At 45.6% G+C, this 18470-nt stretch overlaps 1 protein-coding gene across 13 annotated transcripts in view; it reads right to left on the reverse strand.

Moving 5' to 3' along the window:
• Window positions 1-18470, reverse strand: part of PHKB (phosphorylase kinase regulatory subunit beta) — a 203902-nt gene that overhangs the window by 99811 nt on the left and 85621 nt on the right. For all 13 annotated transcript variants that reach the window (XM_084813030.1, XM_084813043.1, XM_084813038.1 and 10 more), the window contains one exon: window positions 3161-3224. In XM_084813030.1, coding sequence (XP_084669156.1) covers window positions 3161-3224 — 64 coding nt within the window. The remainder of the gene's footprint in view (window positions 1-3160; window positions 3225-18470) is intronic.

Below are 18470 nucleotides of genomic sequence, written 5' to 3' on the forward strand. Positions count from 1 at the left end.
CAACTGGAGGCCCTAGGGCCAAATCCACACATACAGTATTAGGAATTGCAGTTGCACAGTGAAATTATCAGAAGACAAAATCAAGTACTTCTTCACACAACATAGACTTCATTTAAGATGTGATGGCTAGAGGATGAATGGCTGTAAAGGGGAATTAGATAAATCTATGCAGGATAAATCTGTCAGTGGCTATCAGCCATGACAGCTAAATGCAACCTCTATGTTCCCCACATTCTCCCTTTATTATTGAAAGCCTTGCTCCAGATTCTTATGAAGTAGGACAGGTAATGAGGAGCAGGGCCTTTTCTGTAGTGCCACCCAGGATGCCCTGTGAAATGAGATCCATCAGACCCCGACCCACTTTTCATTTAGGTGGCTCGTAAAAAACGTGGCTATTTAAGAAGGCTTTGGGCTTATTTTGCTTAATGCTGTGTCTTTATGAACATTGTTTTTCTGGAATTATTTTTATTTATTCTTCAACCTGGCATGTGAACGCTGATCTCTTGCAGTTGCTGTTTTTAGGAGTGTGCTTTGTTATAAAGGTCTTAAAATATGGTATGATGTTTTGCTTTAGGAAAAAAAAGGAAAGGTTCCTCCTGTGCAAGCACTGGGTCATCGCCGACCCCTAGAGGGACGCCTGCTTACGCTGGCGTTTTCATGGCAGGCTATAGCGGGGTGGTTTGCCATTGCCTTCCCCAGTCGTGACTACCTTTCCCCCAGTAAACTGGGTACTCATTTTACCGAGCTCGGAAGGGTGGAGGGCTGAGTCGACCTGAGCCGGCTACCCAAGGCCCAGCTTCCGCTGGGACTGAGCTCAGGTCATGGGGAGAGTTTCGGTTGTAATGCTGCCTCCTTGCCACGTTAAATCCATTCTGGGGGGAGGAAGAGCAGGGTATAAGCTTTCAAAATGAATAAATAAATGGTAGTGGCTATATGTTGCTGGTGGGGAGCTACAATGGGGGAGGGCTATTATAGTAATAATGTATTATTTGCGATCAACCCCAGACATACAGAATAAAAAATATAACATACATATTGAAAAATAAAGTACATAGGAATTTAAGAGCGGGGTCATAAAACAACCACAGAGAGTCTGATCCAGATAGTTACATTCAAAAATGTAGCGACCTCCTCTGTAAATGAGAAGTTAGAATCCTCAAGTAAAATAATCAACAAGGACTCTAAGAGAGCAGTCCTATGTCCCCTAGATAGCGTCGGGGGGGGGGGGGGAGAGACAGGATTTTTCAGTTTCCTGGGTTCGAGTTCGCAGACAGAGCTACAAGCTGGCAGCTGGGAAACTGTGCTCCCTGCCCCCTCCCCCTCGTAGCCGGGGCGGAGAGAACGGCGGTGGCTGCCTCTCTGTGCCTGGCCATGCTTGTAACACAGAGCACCGACAGGGAGAAAAGGGGGAATTCCCGGGCATGGGGTGGGAAGGAGACCACAGAAGCTGTGTTAGGCAGCTTTCTATGTGGTCTCCAGCCCCATTCCCACCCCCTCCCCGAAGCTGCATTTTGAAGCCCAAAATCGGGCATCTGAGGCAAACTGCAGGGCAGCCAGAGCACAGAAAGAATCTGTTCCTCCTTGCTTCAGCCACCCTGCATTGGACAGGTGTTCGCCTCTGACTTCCTCTGAAGTCAGAGGCGACCGTCTATCTCATTAGGATTGTACCCTAAGGATCGTCCAGGAAGAGACTGCGTAATAGGGTAAATCAAAGTTTTTCTAACACCTTGACAAAAACTGCAGTTAAAGAAGACGCGCAGAAGTAGACTCCACTTCTCTATTGTTGCAAGGCAAATGTCTCTTATTAACTAGAATTTTATTATATCTACCATCTAGAGCTTTAAAAGGTAAAACACTACATCAAGCCAGAAAGAATGCTCTTCTATATTTGGGGATCGATAACCAGTTTAAATAGGACATTTTTAAAGTTTGGGCCAGGCAAACCCAATGACCAAGAAGAGCATGGGCCCTGTGCCATTCTGTAGAGGACTTGAAAATCAGTATCCATTAGCCTCTGTTTAACAATAAATGTATCTCTCTCCAATTCATAGATAATAAATAAGAAGGAGACAGCCCCACTGAAACAACTTTCTACACCACTTCCTTTTTCCAAATAGTTTTGGGGAGGTGATTATCTTCATGCCCTGCTTATGGATACTATAGGAAAGAAGATGCTGGACTAGATGAACCTTTGGTCTGATCCTACAGAGGCCTTACATTCTCAGCCACCCCACACCTAAGAGGGGCAGTGCAGAGGGAGCAGTAATTATATCTTTTTAACTTGGCTTGTTAAGTTGTTGCTATGGTTTTTAAGGTTGCTTTTAATGTTTTATTATGCTTTTATTTCATTATGGTTTTTATTTTATGGCCCTATAGAAATACAATAATTAAATAGGAAAGAAAGAAAGAAAGAAAGAAAGAAAGAAAGAAAGAAAGAAAGACAACAGAACTTGCTGGGTCCATTTTGGGTCTTGGCTAATCCTGGCCCCCACCTTCCTTCCCCCTGAAAAAAGTTGCTGGCCAGTGACATTCAAAATGCACACGAGGCATTAAGCCTTTTCCTTGAGCTTTTGTCTACATTTTCTGGCCAGGAGAGTGAGACATAACTAGGACCTCATTCTGTGATAATGAAGAGAAGGGCGTGCATGTCAGAATGGGAGTAAAGTGACTGATGAAAAGCCTGGTATTTGATGGATTCCAAATTATCTGAGGGGGGGAAAGATGGGTGGGGAACCGATAATGAGGCTGATAAAAGCAACAGATGGTGCACTGTAGCAGAGACTGAAAACAGAAAAAGGAGCATATCTGTATGAACAACTGGAGCTGTTTAATGCCTCAGTCAAAAGGACTAGAGGAAAATGGGGACAGTTCTATACATTTCTGTTTTCACAAGAGTTAAATAAGTTTCTGGAGAGAAAAGTAATGCCTGTTAACTGAGGAAAGTGCTGATTTTGTCAGGCTATGAATCCTGTACCCAAAAAGGGAAGAAATAATTTTCTTGCCTACTTCCTTAAAAAAAGAATAATACAGAATTGGAGACTGTACGGGCTTTACCATATGGATATTAGACATCCTTTGATCTGGAATGAAAGCAATTTACTGAAGAACAAGCAGTTAATTAAAAACAGAGAATGAACAAATACTGAAATATTTTTATTACCTGATTGCCAAAGAGGTTGAATCCATTAATTGCTTCTAGGGCTGCTTTTGCTAACCCAACAGAACTGAAAAAGGAAGAACAAGAAAAAGTTGTTTGTTACGCTTACAACTCTGGAAATAAAATCCAACTCCCTGAAGGCTAACTTGTACATCAGATTACTTCTTGCTGAGGGCTTTAAAAATACTCAGGTAAAATTATGACACAGTAGGCTTATTTTATTATTTTCCAGCAGTTTATCTTTAAGGTCACTAGCCATCTGTAAAAAAATTTGTCTTTTTGGAATTCCCTTGAGTTTGGACATCTGGCACTGTAGGTTTGAAGGTCTTGCTGAGAGGGCACTGGTAGCAGAAGCAATATCAGTGTTGTATGTGCACGTCTTTTGAGGAGCTTGACGAGGTGCTGGCGCCATTTTCATGTGTTAATTTAATAATGTTATTGTTTGTTAGATACACTACCAGTGGGCATGGCACTTTGCAAGGTAATGTAAGCAAGATGACCAGGCCTCTGCCTGAATGAGCTTAGAATCAAAATGTTGATAGTGGGGGAGTCAACAGGAGGAGGGAGGGGAGGGAATGGCAGGAGTAACACATTCTTAAGCTTCATTTCAGTTGGGTGTGACAACTACAGAGTTAAGTCAAAGACTTCAAGGAAACAGGATAGAAAACAGGAAAGACTTCGGCGAGGGCATTCCAGGCATAAAGGGACGCAAGGGAGAAAGGCTGGAGCCATTGATGAGAGTATACAGTCCTTTTGTATTTTCAAACATAAACCACAGTACAGAACTTTCCAATAGAAATACAGAACTTTCCAGTACAAACACAGAGCTCTCTGCAGGTATTTTACACAGAAGATGCGTGTTGCCCTATTTTGCACAAAATGTAGCAATGACCACCAATTTGGATGGCTCTAAAAGGGGACTGGAGAAATTCCTGGAGGATAATGCTATCAATGGCTACTAGTCCTGATGGCTATATACTACCTGCAGTATCAGAGGCAGTATGCCTATGTACACCAGTTACTGGGGAACATGGGTGGGAGGGTGCTGTTGCACTGGTGTCCTGCTTGTGGTTTCCTGGTTGACAGCTGGTTGGCCACTGAGTGAACAGAATGCTGGACTAGATGGACCCTTAGTCTGACCCAGCACGGCTCTTCTTATGTTCTTATGTACTTGTGAAGAACTTTTCTAAACATAGATGGGAGTTAGGGCTGTTCATGTCAAGCTCCATGCATACCATCATCACGTCCATATTAACTGCTCTATTAACTGCATGGCATTTCCTTGCACCATCATGGTAAGCCATGAGCTGACTTACTGTACTGAGTTTAAGATTACACAGCAGGGAATGAACAAGTAGGCAGGGGACCCACATAAGCAGAAGTGTGAGCCTCTGTGGGAAGAGACTATAGGCCTCTTTGGCCCCCTTCAACATCCTATTGCAGTTACACTCTTTGCTGAGGAAGACCCATTATGACAGTTTGAATCTTTCTGGCCTAGACTATTAGACATCATTAGTCCCCCACCACCACCACTTTTTTAATAACATGAAATACTTACCTACAGAGAATATCTGTTTGATGAACTTAACAGCACCTGCTGTTTCCATTAAATAAAATCATGAAGAATAGTTGATAGATGGGGTGGATGATTTGTTTGGATTTACCCTGAGGTTATCTGTTAATTATTCAGGAAGTAATCATAAGTGTGGAGATGAGGGAATCATAGTAAGTGAGAGGGGCTGTAGAGCAGTCACAGAGCACACATTTGTATGTGGAAGGTCCCAGGTTCAATTTCCCATATCTCCACTTAAAAAGGATCTCAGGTAGTGGGTCGAAAGACTGACTCTTTAGAGGGCGGCTGCCAGTCAGAGTGACAATATTGGGCTAATGGTCTGACTCAGTACATGCTTCAGCTTCATGAGTTCAGGGAGTTTATCGAAATGAACGAAATGTTTCAGTTCAGACTATATAAACAAGCCTTCATGAACCCTGGGATTGTGCACTACCTCCTCTTTTGTCGCTGCAAGATCAGCACCATCTGCTGCCACTTTTATTAAACAAACCACAGTTCCCTATTAGATCCCAACTCAGGGAACTTTGGCTTGTTTCATCTCTAGTTATGGAACAAGCCAGGATCTGAAGCCATGATTTGATCACTGCTTGTTCTCACTAATTAAGAGTTCAAGCAAACCTCCATTCCCTAGGTTTAGACATGGACTGGTTTGCATGATTGCCGCAGGTGGATTGCAGTGCATGCCAACCACCCTTTGAATATTCAAGCCTCAGCAGATGAGTGTGCAAACCCCCTGAGGAGCCCATGGCTTATCCGAGGGTTAAACAACCCTAAAACAGCCTGTGGCTGTTCAAAAGGGAGGCTGGCATAAACCATAACCCACCATGGCTTATTTAAGCCATGGTGGGGTGCAATGATCGTGCGAATCCTTTCACTGGGGAACTGTGGTTTGTCTGAAAGCAGAAGTGGATGTTTCTGATTTCCTTCTAGCAGCCACAAAAGAGAGGAGAGGAGGAGGAGTGCACAAAACCAAATTCATTCAGATTGGTTCATGTAGCGGGAAACTATGGTTTCCCACTACATTTGAACTAGCCTAATGTGTTCTGGGTGTAAAACCCTTCATTGAGGCAACTCTCTTTACTGGGATTATGGGAGTTGTAGCCCGAAACATCTGGAGGGCCACAAGTTGACTACTCCTGCCCCTAAGATATAAGCAGAGAATCTTGGCTTTGACTATCAACAACCTGCACAAGTTTGGAAAATTAGAACCCGATTCATAACTGAGCCAAGTGCATTTACAGAAAATAAATATGAGCTGGAAAAGCTAAACAAGTTCATATTAAAAGCAAACCTTAACCTGGTGACTTTGCTGCAACCACAAGGAAGGAACTTCAAGAAGGAATGGAAATGGGAACAAACGTCTTGCTGCATGTAGCATATTTATCATAAATATAGCTTCTGTTGGAACATTTTCATTAACAGCTTACCATGAAACATTGATTTTAGGCTGTTCCTTTATTTCTAACCGTCACACCAATAGGTTTCAAAGCCTTTCAGAAGCAGTGCCAGAGGAAAAAGGCTCGTGCGGTTTAATTCTAATTGGTTGAACAAGGAAAAGCTGATTAGGTTGGCTACAAAACCCTATTCTAAGCAGCTGCAATCAAAGGCTGGTGAAATCCTGTATTTTCCCCCTATCTTCTGATTAGAAGTTATACTTATCCAGATAATGGATGACACATTAACAGAAGCTGGATTGGCTGGTGCACAGGTTCCCTAATTCAAAGCCTCTAAAAAATGAGAGTGACAGACAACCTTTTGGACTAGTGTCCAAATATTTGATCAGTGCCACGACAGGGCCTGATCTACACAATGAGGCAGTACATTGGACTGAAAGCTTCAGACTGTGGGTGGCCCTTAACATAAAACAAACAAAAAATCAAACAAAAACAAAAACCACCCGGCAAATCAAAAGTGATCACATCAGGATGAAAAGTTGTAGCCCATTCCTGCTGTACTCATTTTCTACTTGCAGGAGAGTTGTGTGTTTTTTTTAACATAAGGTAACTTTTCAAAAGGTGATGCCTCCACCTGATGTTCAAAGTAGCAGACGTTCAACCCATTCTACCACCTCAGGATTCTGTCACCACATTCTGCTGCATGCACAGTCCAGTCCTACTGCTATATTGTGTATAAAGCTCCACTCTTAAACCCAGCCTGTACATGTAGCAAAATAAGGTAATAGAATGGACTGCACCACTTCAAGCTGCAGATCAGGGATAGTTTTCAAATGCTCCCCGAAGGAGTTCCCCTGCCCTCCATTGGGGAGCATTCAAAAATATTCCTGCCAGTAAAACAAAAGGCATCACACCAAGGAAAAAGATTCTAGGCCAGCCCACTGTATGGTGTGCTAGTTTCACTTTTGCAGTGAGTCCTTCTTGCAATTCAGCATTCAAATGTGTGAGCCCCCACCTGTAATCCAAGGTAGTATAGTCTATTCTACCACATCAGAACCCTACCACCTCATTCTACTATGTGCACAGACCAAGCCTTAACGTGACTTTGGCTTTTGCCAAGAAAGCAGGTAGGAAGGTAGCAGTACAGCATGAGAGAGACAGGAAGAAATGAAGGCCTGACTATAGCCATGGAAGTGCTACATAATGTATGGCTGTGAGAGCTGGACTATAAGGAAGGCTGAGCGCCGAAGAATTGATGCTTTCGAACTGTGGTGCTGGACTGCAAGGAGGTCAAATCAGTCCATCCTAAAGGAAATCAACCCTGAGTGCTCATTGGAAGAACAGATACTGAAGCTGAAGCTCAAATATTTTGGCCACCTAATGCGAAGAGAAAACTCTCTGGAAAAGACCCTGATGCTGGGAAAGACTGAAGGCAAAAGGAGAAGGGGACGGCAGAGGATGAGATGGCTAGATAGCATCACCGATGCAATGAATATGAACTTGAGCACGCTCCGGGAGAGAGTGCAGGACAGGAAGGCCTGGCGTGCTATGGTCCACGGGGTCACGAAGAGTCGGACACGACTGAACGACTGAACAACAACAAATCCATGCTCTAAAATGCAACAGCAAAGATGCTGGGGTGTGTACGTCTCCAGGAGCATGTGACTCCTATTGTACAACAGCTCCAGTGGCTTACAGTTTGTTTATAGGCACAAGTACAAGAGCTGGCATCACAAGGCTTCCACCTCCTCGGGACCCAGTTCTCCGGGAAGACCCCAGGAACCTGCCTTCCTGCATCCAGAAAAGGCCACATTGCCATCCTTGGTCTCTGTGGATTGCAGCCATGAAGATACCAACATGCTAAAGCCACCCCTGCACTGTTGCAGCCTGAGTCTGCTAAAACAGAGCAGGCCCATTTCAGAGAAAAACTATCACGGGGTGGATAATAAGCCATGGTGGCCTGCTGTTGTTTTAATCAATTTTTTATTGCAAGTTTCAACAAAACAAAAACAAAAAAACTTAGAACAAATTGCAAGTGTAACGACATGCCTTAAAGGCCTGTTTCAAATATTACAACAGTCTTTAAAAAAGGAAAAATGAGTAGATTACACATAAACTTCAGTAAAAGCGGACTAAATATCCAAATATAAGTCCATCTGCAAGTAGAGCCTATACCACTCTTTCAAATGTTGCTAATGTTGTTAGGTCTTCATCCACTGCATTATAGGTAGTGAGTTTTTACTCTTCCAGTGGTTGTAGTAGTATCAGTCCTTTAGCAGGCATGACAGCATGAAAAATCCATTTATACTGACCATATGTTACATTCCAAGAAGCAGGTAAATAATTTAAGAGAACATGTACATCAGTAAATATTAAAAAGCTTTCCAATACAAAATTTATCTGTCTGGTAATTTCCTCCCAAAAGGAGGCAACTATTGGGCATTTCCAAAACATACAGTGGTGAGAAAAAGTTTGTGAGCCCCTTAGGATTGTCACATATTTGCAATCTAAAATGTTATTAGATCTTAATCTAACCCCATAATCCTAGATAAAAACAATAGATAACCTGAGTAAACAAATGACACACAAACATGATGCTTTTTCAACATTTATTTATCCACAACTGATTCAATACCTATGTGTGAAAAAGTATGTGAACCTTTAGATTCACCTGGTGGACCCTCCTTGAGCAGCCATGACTTCAAGTAAGCATTTCCTGTAACTGTTGGTCAGCCTCTCAAACTGGTTTTGAGGAATTTTGGCCCATTCCTCCTTAAAGAACTGCTTCAACTCAGTGACATTTGAGGGCTTCCTTACATGAACAGCTCACTTCAGGTCCTGCCACAACATTTCGATGGAGTTTAGGTCCAGACTTTGACTAGGCCATTCTAAAACATGGGATTTCTTCTTCCGCAGCCATTCTTTTGCAGACCTGCTTGTATGTTTAGGATCATTGTCTTGTTGCATGACCCACTTTCAGTTCACCTTCAGCTCATGGACAGATAACCTGACATTCTCCTCTAGAATCTTCTGATATGCTGCAGAATTCATGGTTGTGTCAACGATGACAAGCTATCCAGATCCTGAGGCAGCAAAGCAGGCCCAAACCATGACATCCACATGCCCATGCTTGACAGTTGGGATGAGGTTCTTCTGTTCGAACTCAGGTTTTTTCACCAAACATAACGTTTCTCATGGAGACCAAAAATGTTCTACCTTGGACTCGTCTGTCCAGAGAACATTGTTCCAAAAGTCTTGGGGATCGTCTATGTGATCTTTAGCAAACTTCAGACGGGCAGCAATGTTCTTTTTAGAGAGCAGTAGTTTCCTTCTGGCTATCCTCCCACGAACACCATTCTTGTTCAATCTTTTCCTGATGGTTGAATCATGAACACTCACATTAGTCAAGGCAAGAGTGGCCTGCAGATCCTTGGATGTAACCTGGGGGTTCTTTTGGACTTCCTGGATGATGTGACGGTTTGTTCTTGGAGAGATTTTGGTAGGATGACCACTCCTGGGTAGAGTGACTGTGGTTTTGAACCTTCTCCATTTGTAGACTATCTGTCTGACAGTGGATTGGTGGAGCCCAAAATCCTTAGAAATGATTTTGTAACCCTTTCTAGACTGATGAGCAGCAATAACTGCTTTTCTGAGGTCTTTAGAGATGTCATTTGATCGTGGCATGACATGTTTCCACACAACCATATAGTGAAGAGCAAACTCACAAAGCTTCTGATCCTTTTACAGGGTGGGGCCTCCCAAACTCACCCCTGAAACTCACCTAATTACTTAAACACCTGATTCTAATTATCCCCTTTAATTGAGCTGATGCAACCAGGGGTTCACTTACTTTTGCACATACCCTGACTCTTAAGTACTCATTGTCTGCCTAATTTATACATTGTTTTATTTCACAAGACATGGAATATTTGGATATTCAGAAAAGGACTGGTTTTGATTTACGAAGGCTATCATGGTACAACTATGGAATTTCCGTAATTATTATTAGGGTTCACAAACGTTTTCTCGCCAATATATGAATAAAAGAAGCATTAACTGAATTACAACTCCAACAATTAGCCGAGTTAAACACACCTTTATTAAAGAGATGTTGTGGCATCCAATAGACCTAAAACGAGAGTTTTTGCTGAATAAAACGTGACCAGATGGTCACAGACATATCAGATACAGATGCCAAAATGACAGTCCATTGATTACAATTACATTACAATTCCTGGTTCCATTCCTGCTAAAGACCCCGTGTATCGTATTTATTCACTGATAATAAGTATTTATAAACATGTCTCGGGGGGTGATATACCTGGTCAGCTTCAGTAAGTATTTCCAGTAGCAAAGGGGAATCCAAGGCAGTAAAAGCAGCAGGACTAAATCTAGATTCTAACAAATGTTTCAATTGCAAATACTGCCATTCAGCTGTAGCAGGCAAATCAAGTTTATCTCACAAAGCTGAAAATGGCAAAAACTCATAATTAACACCCAATAATGGATCCTGGGTAAAAATCATCTTATCCATCCAGGTCCGCAACAAAATAATTTTCTTTCCAGTTCTTAAATCTGGATTGTTAACTACTGGATTTTTAACTTCTTAAATTGTTAACTACTCTCTGCTTGCCAGTTGCTTACTGGGGGGATTCACACAATTACCCTCAGCAGCACAGCTTGTTCTGTTATGTGAACCCAGCCAGGGCCAGAACCCTACAACAGCCCATGGGTTCTATAATGCCCCTGGCATGCGACTGGAATGCACAGCAGAGGAAATAAGCCATTGTGGCTTGTTTCCCCAGCCATGATCGTGTGAACCAGGCCAGTGTGGAGGTGGGACAACCCAGCCTAAAGGAAGCCAAACCCCAACTTAAGACTCAGTCATGGTCTGCTACTTGTTAGAGCAACATATAGACAAGCTTTTCTGGCTTCCAGCCCCAGAAATACTCAGAGCTCTCCAAGGTGCTGCTCTATTCCCATTCCTGCCTCCCCAGAAAACTGACCCTGGTAAAGGCACAATCCATTGTGGAACCCTGTAACATAGGCCTTACCAGTGCCCAATGACGCTAAGCCCTTGCCATGCCAGAGGCAGAGCAGAACACTAGAGAGGTCTGTCTGGCTGACTCTCTACTGGTCTTCTATCACCTGGCCAAAATATTTATTTTACAGAAAGCATTTAGTTTACCAGATTGATGAGATGTTACAAACCGATCCTTTGTTTTCATGTTGTTTTAATCTGTTGCAATTGTCCCCAATCTGATTTGGTTCCAGGATGTATTTTTAGATTGTTCTTAATATGATGTGAGCCACCCTCAGCATTGTTTTACAAGAGAAGGGTAGGATATAAATATTTTTAACAAATAATAAAATAAAGAAACCAGTCAAGTTACATCTCGGTCATAGCATTCTTCTGCCCAGTCCAATTTAAAAACAAACAAAACCCCTCCCCAGAAAAACTAAAAGAGACAGGCATAGAAATTACATAAAACATAATACTGGTCTGGGAACTACAGGTAGGCAGTACCAAGGCATGATAAGACCATCACTTGGATTATTAGATTACCCATTAATGGAGAAACTCCTGTTTGTAACAGCACAAATGAGTGTTTTTTTGAAAAACAAGATTAGTCAATTAGCACCAATCCCCCAGTTTAAGACAGCAGCAGCAGCACAAAAATAACGAAATGGAGTAGGCAAAACTGAAGAACAACCACATTAGCTGCTGCCTTTTCTCTACATACAGGGTGTATACTCTAATAAAATGGATGTAAGAGCATGTTATCTCTCTCAGAGGTGCCAATATATACTGTTAACAGGAGCTAGTATGGCTAAAGAATACTGAATAGCTACTCCCAGGATCTCTGGGATCAGGTATTATGGCTGCTGTCAAATTTGGGGCACTTGATTGATGCCTTCATGATTGGTTAAGACAAAGATATAACAAAATAAAGGCACTCCACCACTACATTATGGTCCACTGCCTCTTGGGCCATCTTTAATTCTAGGCCCCAAGGATTAATTTAAGAAATATGTAATCGGAGCTGAAGGCTTCAGTATAATGCAAAGGTTTTTAAGTATACTGGAACATAGCTGACATGAACCGAACATTAAAGGCATATTTTGAAACCACAACCTCTTCACACATACACCTGATGTATATATAAATTTAGAGAGCAATCATATGGCCGCTAGTCAGCTAGATGGCCTTAGGATACATTGGTTTCTGGGAACCGACCTCAGAGCCCGTGCTCCGAGGTCGGTTCCCTGAGAACCGATCCTCCCCCCTGCTGCATGCTGCCTCTTGGGCAGCACAGAACAGACCTGCACTCCATGCATGTACAAGAACTGCAGAGCTGTGAAAATAAGGCATTCCAGGGCGGAGAAGACGGAAATGCCAGGACGACACATCCTATGTGTTGTCCAGCTGCTGCCTCCCTTGCTTCAACTTCCCGCAGCTAGACAGCCAAAATTGGCTGTCTAGCCACAAATGCAGGGCAGGAGAAGTGCAGAGAGGACGATCCCCTCCATGCTTCTCCTGCCCTGCATTGTATAAGCGGTCACCTCCGAGTTTGGAGGCAGCTGCCTATCCCCACAGGATTGCGCCCTTATTTATTTATTTATTTATTTATTTATTTATTTATTTATTTATAACATTTCTATCCTGCCCTCTATCATTAGAATCTCAGCGTGGTGTACAGATAAAATCAATGGAGACAGTATAAAACAATAAATAATTTAAACAGCTAAAAACATATTAAACCATTAAACAAGCTAATACCAATTTAAAATCTAAAACAATAAAACAGTTAAAACAGTGTGCTACTTTAGGGAATGCATTTAGCCCTCAAAGGCTTTGATTAAAAGCCATGTTTTAACTTGGCGCCAAAATGAAACCACTGTCCATGCCAATTGGGCCTCCAAGGGAAGGGCACTCCACAACCAGGGGCCACAGCAGAAAAAGCCCTCTCCAATGTCCCACTGTAGGGTATATCTTGCACTGGTGAGATTCAGAGGAGGGCTCCTCCAACAGATCTCAATCCTTGGGCAGGCATATATAGGGGAAGGCACTCCCTCAAATATTGAGGTTCCAAGCTGTTTAGGGCTTTAAATGTCATCACTAGCACTTTGAATTCCGACCAGAAGTATATGGGCCAGTGAGTATACAATGAGTATATAATGAGTATATAAGCCAGTGCAATTCCTTTAAAACTGGTGTTATGTGATCTTTGTGAGATGTTCCAGTCAACAGTCTAACTGTTGCATTTTGCACTAGCTGTAGCTTCTGAGTCATTTTCAAGGGCAGCCCCACATAAAGTCCATCGCAGTAGTCTAATTGGGAAGTTACCAGCACGTGCACTACTCTGGCTAGGTTACTGTCAGGGTGGAAACTGAGCCCATAGAGCCCCAGAGTGGTTCTGATTCTGAGGAAGAACAGCAATCCGTGTGAGAGGCGCTCACTCATCTCTCACAAGCACAGCAGCTGGCAGAGGTTCCTCCTGCCAGCATTCCTGGGAGAGAGAGTGACCCTGGCAGTGGGACAGCGCTGGAGGGGGGCTTGCTGGATGCTTGGCGCAGACGCAGGGAGCGACAACAGATGGAGGGTGCCGAAAGGAGGCGCTCTGCTCATTTGGTGCTAAAACAATGGTCGCGTCCCGAGGACCCAAGGGAAAGAGGGAGGATCTCTCCAGAGCCCATAAGTTCAGAGTCTTCCCATGGTTCCCCTTCAAACGGGGACCAACTGCCTTACCTGGAGCTTAGGCAACTCTGCTATCTTTCCCCAGTGCTGTTCCTTGCTTAGTCGCTAGTGATTAGTATCTGTAAGAGTCATAAAGTAATAAAGGAATAAAGCCTTGGAAAGAATCCTCGTCGTCTGTATCCTGAGTTGGCTATTGGAGGGGACTGCAAGAGGCAGCTAGGGCGCTCCTGACAGCTTGGTCCTCGTTCCTTTTTTTTTCTCTGCTCCTACTGCTTCTGGAGGGTGCGATGGACGCGGCGGTGCAAGCTCTCACGCAAGAGAACCAGGCCCTTCGTGATCAAGTGGCTCAACTGACGACTGCCATACAGGCTCTGCAAGCTGCGGCTCAACCTCCACCACCCCCGATTCCCCCATGCCGCAAGTGCCCGGTGTCTCTGCCAGAGAAGTTTTCTGGTGAGAAAGGACTTTTTCAGATTTTCCGTGCCCAATCAGAGCTGTTCATGCGCCTTCAACCTGAGGATTTCCTGACAGAACAGGTTCGTGTGGGCTTTATCATTAACCTACTTTCAGGTGTGGCAGCTAAATGGGCTTCAGGACTTCTTCTCGCAAATGACCCCCTGCTCAGGGACTATCAAGGTTTCATGACAGCAATGGCCAGATTTTTCGGTGACCCCCTGCACACGCAGACAGCTTCTCGGGAGATTCGTCGCCTCAGGCAGGGCAAGGACTCAGTTTCCAGCTACGCGACAACTTTTTGCTTGCTGATGCAGGATTTACAGTGGAATGATGCCACGCTGGTGGCTCAGTTTTTGGACGGTTTGAACGACGATATCTTGGATGAGTTGGCACGCATGCCTAGCCCGCCTACTTTGGAGGACCTCATTCAGACCTGCCTCCAGATAGATAGTCGGCTGGAGGGGCGCTGGCAGACCTGGCGGGGCGCCGGGGGCCGAGATTTCCCTCCTCCCATTCCCCCACGTTTCCTGCCCCCTCCCCCACCCCTGCATTGGGGGCGGATATCCCGATGCAGCTGGGAGCTACCCGAGCCCCACTGTCACCGGAGGAACTAGAGCGGCAGCGTGCAGAGCGCCAATGCTTTCGGTGCGGAAAGCTGGGACATTTCGCCAAAACCTGCCGCACCAGACCCGCAGCCCCACTGCCTCCTCCTCCTCTCCTTCCTCCTCCTCCTCCTCTCCCCCAGGCCTGACTAGGCTGCCCCCCAAGCCTGCTGGGGGTCTCCAGTGTAGGGGTTGGTTCCACACCAGGTGGGTGCCTTTCGCAACCCCCCACCCATCTCCCATCTGCTATTGCATGTTCACCTCCGCTCCTCCCAGTGGAGTGGGGTGGAGGCCCTAGCTTTAGTGGACTCGGGGGCTACGACCAGTTTCATGGATGAAACGTTCGCTCACCTCCATAAGAGTCCTACCCTGCCTCTTCCTGCCCCCTTGGCAGTGGAGACCATCGATGGGCATCCTCTTTCTTCGGGTGCGGTGACCCAGATTACAGCTCCACTCACTCTGCGCGCCCAGTCCCACATTCAGCAGATTCAGTTTCCTTGGCCGAGGTTCCCCAATACCCAATCGTGCTGGGTGTTTCCTGGCAATCTAAGCATAATCCTCAGATTTCTTGCAGGCTTCAGCAAGTGAAGTTCTCGTCTCCCCACTGCCGGGAGCATTGCCTCCTGACCGAGGCGCCAGTCCCAGCCCAGGCCTTAACCCTTTCCTCCCCCTCCTCGTCTGCTTTTGGTAGTTCTTCAGCTACCGTGATCCTCCCAGAGAAGTATGTGGCTTTTCGGGATGTTTTCGACAAGAAGGAGGCCAACCAGCTCCCCCCTCACCGCCCTTTTGACTGTGCCATTAACCTCGTTCCTGGGGCGACCATCCCTGCCGGCTGGCTGTATTCGATGTCGGAGCCGGAACTTCGAACTCTGCGGGAGTTTTTGGACACAAACCTCAGCCGTGGCTTCATTCGCCCCTCTTCCTCCCCCGCCTGAGCCCCTACTATGTTTGTGCGCAAGAAATCGGGATAACTCTGCCCGGTGCATGACTTCCGAGTGTTAAATTCGGTCTCGAGTCCCGACAAGTATCCCTTCCCCGTCATACTGGGGATGCTGGAGCGCCTGGGGTGAGCCAAGATTTTCACAAAGTTGGACCTGCGTGGCGCCTACAATCTGATTCGCAACTGGGAAGGGGATGAGTGGAAGACTTGTTTCGGCACCCAGTACGGAGTGTATGAATACCTAGCGATGCTGTTTGGGCTCGCCTGTGGCCCCCCCCCACCACGTTTTCGCGTTTTATGAATGCCATCTTCTGGGACTATTTGGACACTTTCCTCATTGTGTATCTCAATGATTTACTTATATTTTCTGAGGACCCCCATGCCCATCAGCACCATGTCTCCGCCATCCTCCAGCGCCTTCGCGAGCACCATCTTTATGCCAAACTGGAGAAATGTGCATTTGACCTAACCTCTTTGGACTATCTCGGCTACATTATCTCAGCTGACGGTATCAGGATGGACCCTGCAAAGGTCCAGGCTGTCCTCTCCTGGCAGGCTCCATCCACCAAGAAGGACTTGCAACGTTTTCTGGGTTTTGCTAATTTTTACAGAAAGTTCCTGCCCAGCTTCACTCGGCTGACATCTCATCTCATGGACCTCCTTATGGGTAGGAAATCTCCTTTTCATTGGACGGCATCTGCCCAACAGGCTTTCGAGGAACTTAAGAAGCTTTTTAGTTCTGAGCCGATCCTGTTACATCCCGACCCGAGGAAGCCTTTTGTGGTGCCAACTGATGCCTCTGACTTTGTGGTGGGGGCGGTGCTTTTTCAGCCAGATCAGGCGGGTGGTGGGTTGCAACCCTGTGCCTACCACTCCAGGAAGCTGAACATGTCTGAGAGGAATTATACCATCTGGGAGAAGGTTACCCTGGCAGTGAGAGAGCACTGGAGGGGGGCTTGCTGGACGCTCGGCGCAGACGTAGGGAGTGACGACTAATGGAAGGCGCCGAAAGGAGGCGCTCCGCTTGTTTGGCGCTAAAACAACGGCCATGTCATGAGGACCCAAGGGAAAGAGGGAGGATCTCTCCAGAGCCCATAAGTTCAGAGTCTTCTCACAGTTCTCCTTCAAACGGGAACCAACTGCCTTACCTGGAGCTTAGGCTACTCTGCTATCTATCCCCAGTGCAGTTCCTTGCTTAATCGCTAGTGATTAGTATCTGTAAGAGTCATAAAGGAATAAAGGAATAAAGCCTTGGAAAGAATCCTCGTCGTCTGTGTCCTGAGTTGGCTATTGGAGGGGACTGCAAGAGGCAGCTAGGGCACTCCTGACAGTTACCCCTGTCCAGGAAAGGCTTAGCTGGTGAATCAGCCAAAGCTGGCTCCAGGTACTCCAGACCACAGAGTCCACCTGGGACTCCAGTGACAAGGATGGGTCTAGAAGTACTCCCAAGCTACGCACCTGCTCCTTCAGGGGGAGTGCAACCCCATCCAGGACAGGTCGCTTACCCAATTCCCAAACTCTGGAACCAACAATCCACAGAGCTTCCATCTTGTCAGGATTCAGCTTCAGTTTATTGGCTCTCATCCAGCCCATTACAGATTCCAGGCACTGGTCCAGCACCTTCACCACCCCAGCTGACTCCAACGACAAGGAGAAGTAGAGCTGAGCATCATCAGTGTACTGATGACACCCCACCCCAAAACTCCTAATGACCTCACCCAACAGCTTCATATAGAAGTTGAATAGCATGGGGGATAGAATAGAACCCTGTGGGACCCCACAGCTTAATAGCCATGGGGTAGAACAGGAATCTCCCAATACCACTGTCTGGAATCGGCCCTGTAGGTAGGAGCGGAACCATTGCAGCACAGTGTCCCCAACCCCAACCTGCAGAGCTGATCCAGTAAGATACCACGATCAATGGTATCAAAAGCCGCTCAGAGATCCAGGAAGATCAACAGGGTACCACTCCTCCTGTCTTTCACCCAGAGTAGATCATCAGTCAGAGCAACCAAGGCCATTTCAGTGCCATATCCTGGCCTGAAACCAGACTGAAATGGATCCAGATAGTTTCTTCCACAAACTTCTGAAGCTCCCCAGCCACCACATGCTCAAACACCTTGCCCAAAAAGGGAATAATAGCGATGGGGCAAAAGTTCTCACAAACCTCTGGGTCCAGGGAGGTCTTCTTAAGGAGAGAGTGCACTTCAGCCTCTTTCAAGGTGGCAGGAACAACCCCCTGACAGAGCGAAGCATTTACTGCCCCCTGGACCCACCCAATCAATCCACCCCTCCTAGATCATATTAGCCAATATGGGCAAGCGTCAAGCCTACATGTAGTGGGATGGACTGATTCAAGCATCTTGTCCACATCATCAGGCTGCAACAACTGAAACTGATCCCAGGAAACAAAACCAGACAGAGCACTGGATACCTCCCCAGACTCTGCGGCAATGGTGGCATCAAGTTCTGAGTGAATACGAGTGACTTTCTCCTCGGATTGCTTAGCAAATTTATCACAGCAAATGACCAAGGGTTCCAATCCCAATTTCTCTGAGCCCCACCAGATCCCAACAGGCTCTTCACCACTCAGAACAATTCTGCTGGGTGACATTTCAAGGACGAAATAACAGAGGTATAATAAGATTT

Source organism: Heloderma suspectum, chromosome 8 (assembly GCF_057233095.1).
Source record: "Heloderma suspectum isolate Gila_16-S chromosome 8, 16-S_ref, whole genome shotgun sequence".
Classification (NCBI taxonomy): Eukaryota; Metazoa; Chordata; class Lepidosauria; order Squamata; family Helodermatidae; genus Heloderma; species Heloderma suspectum.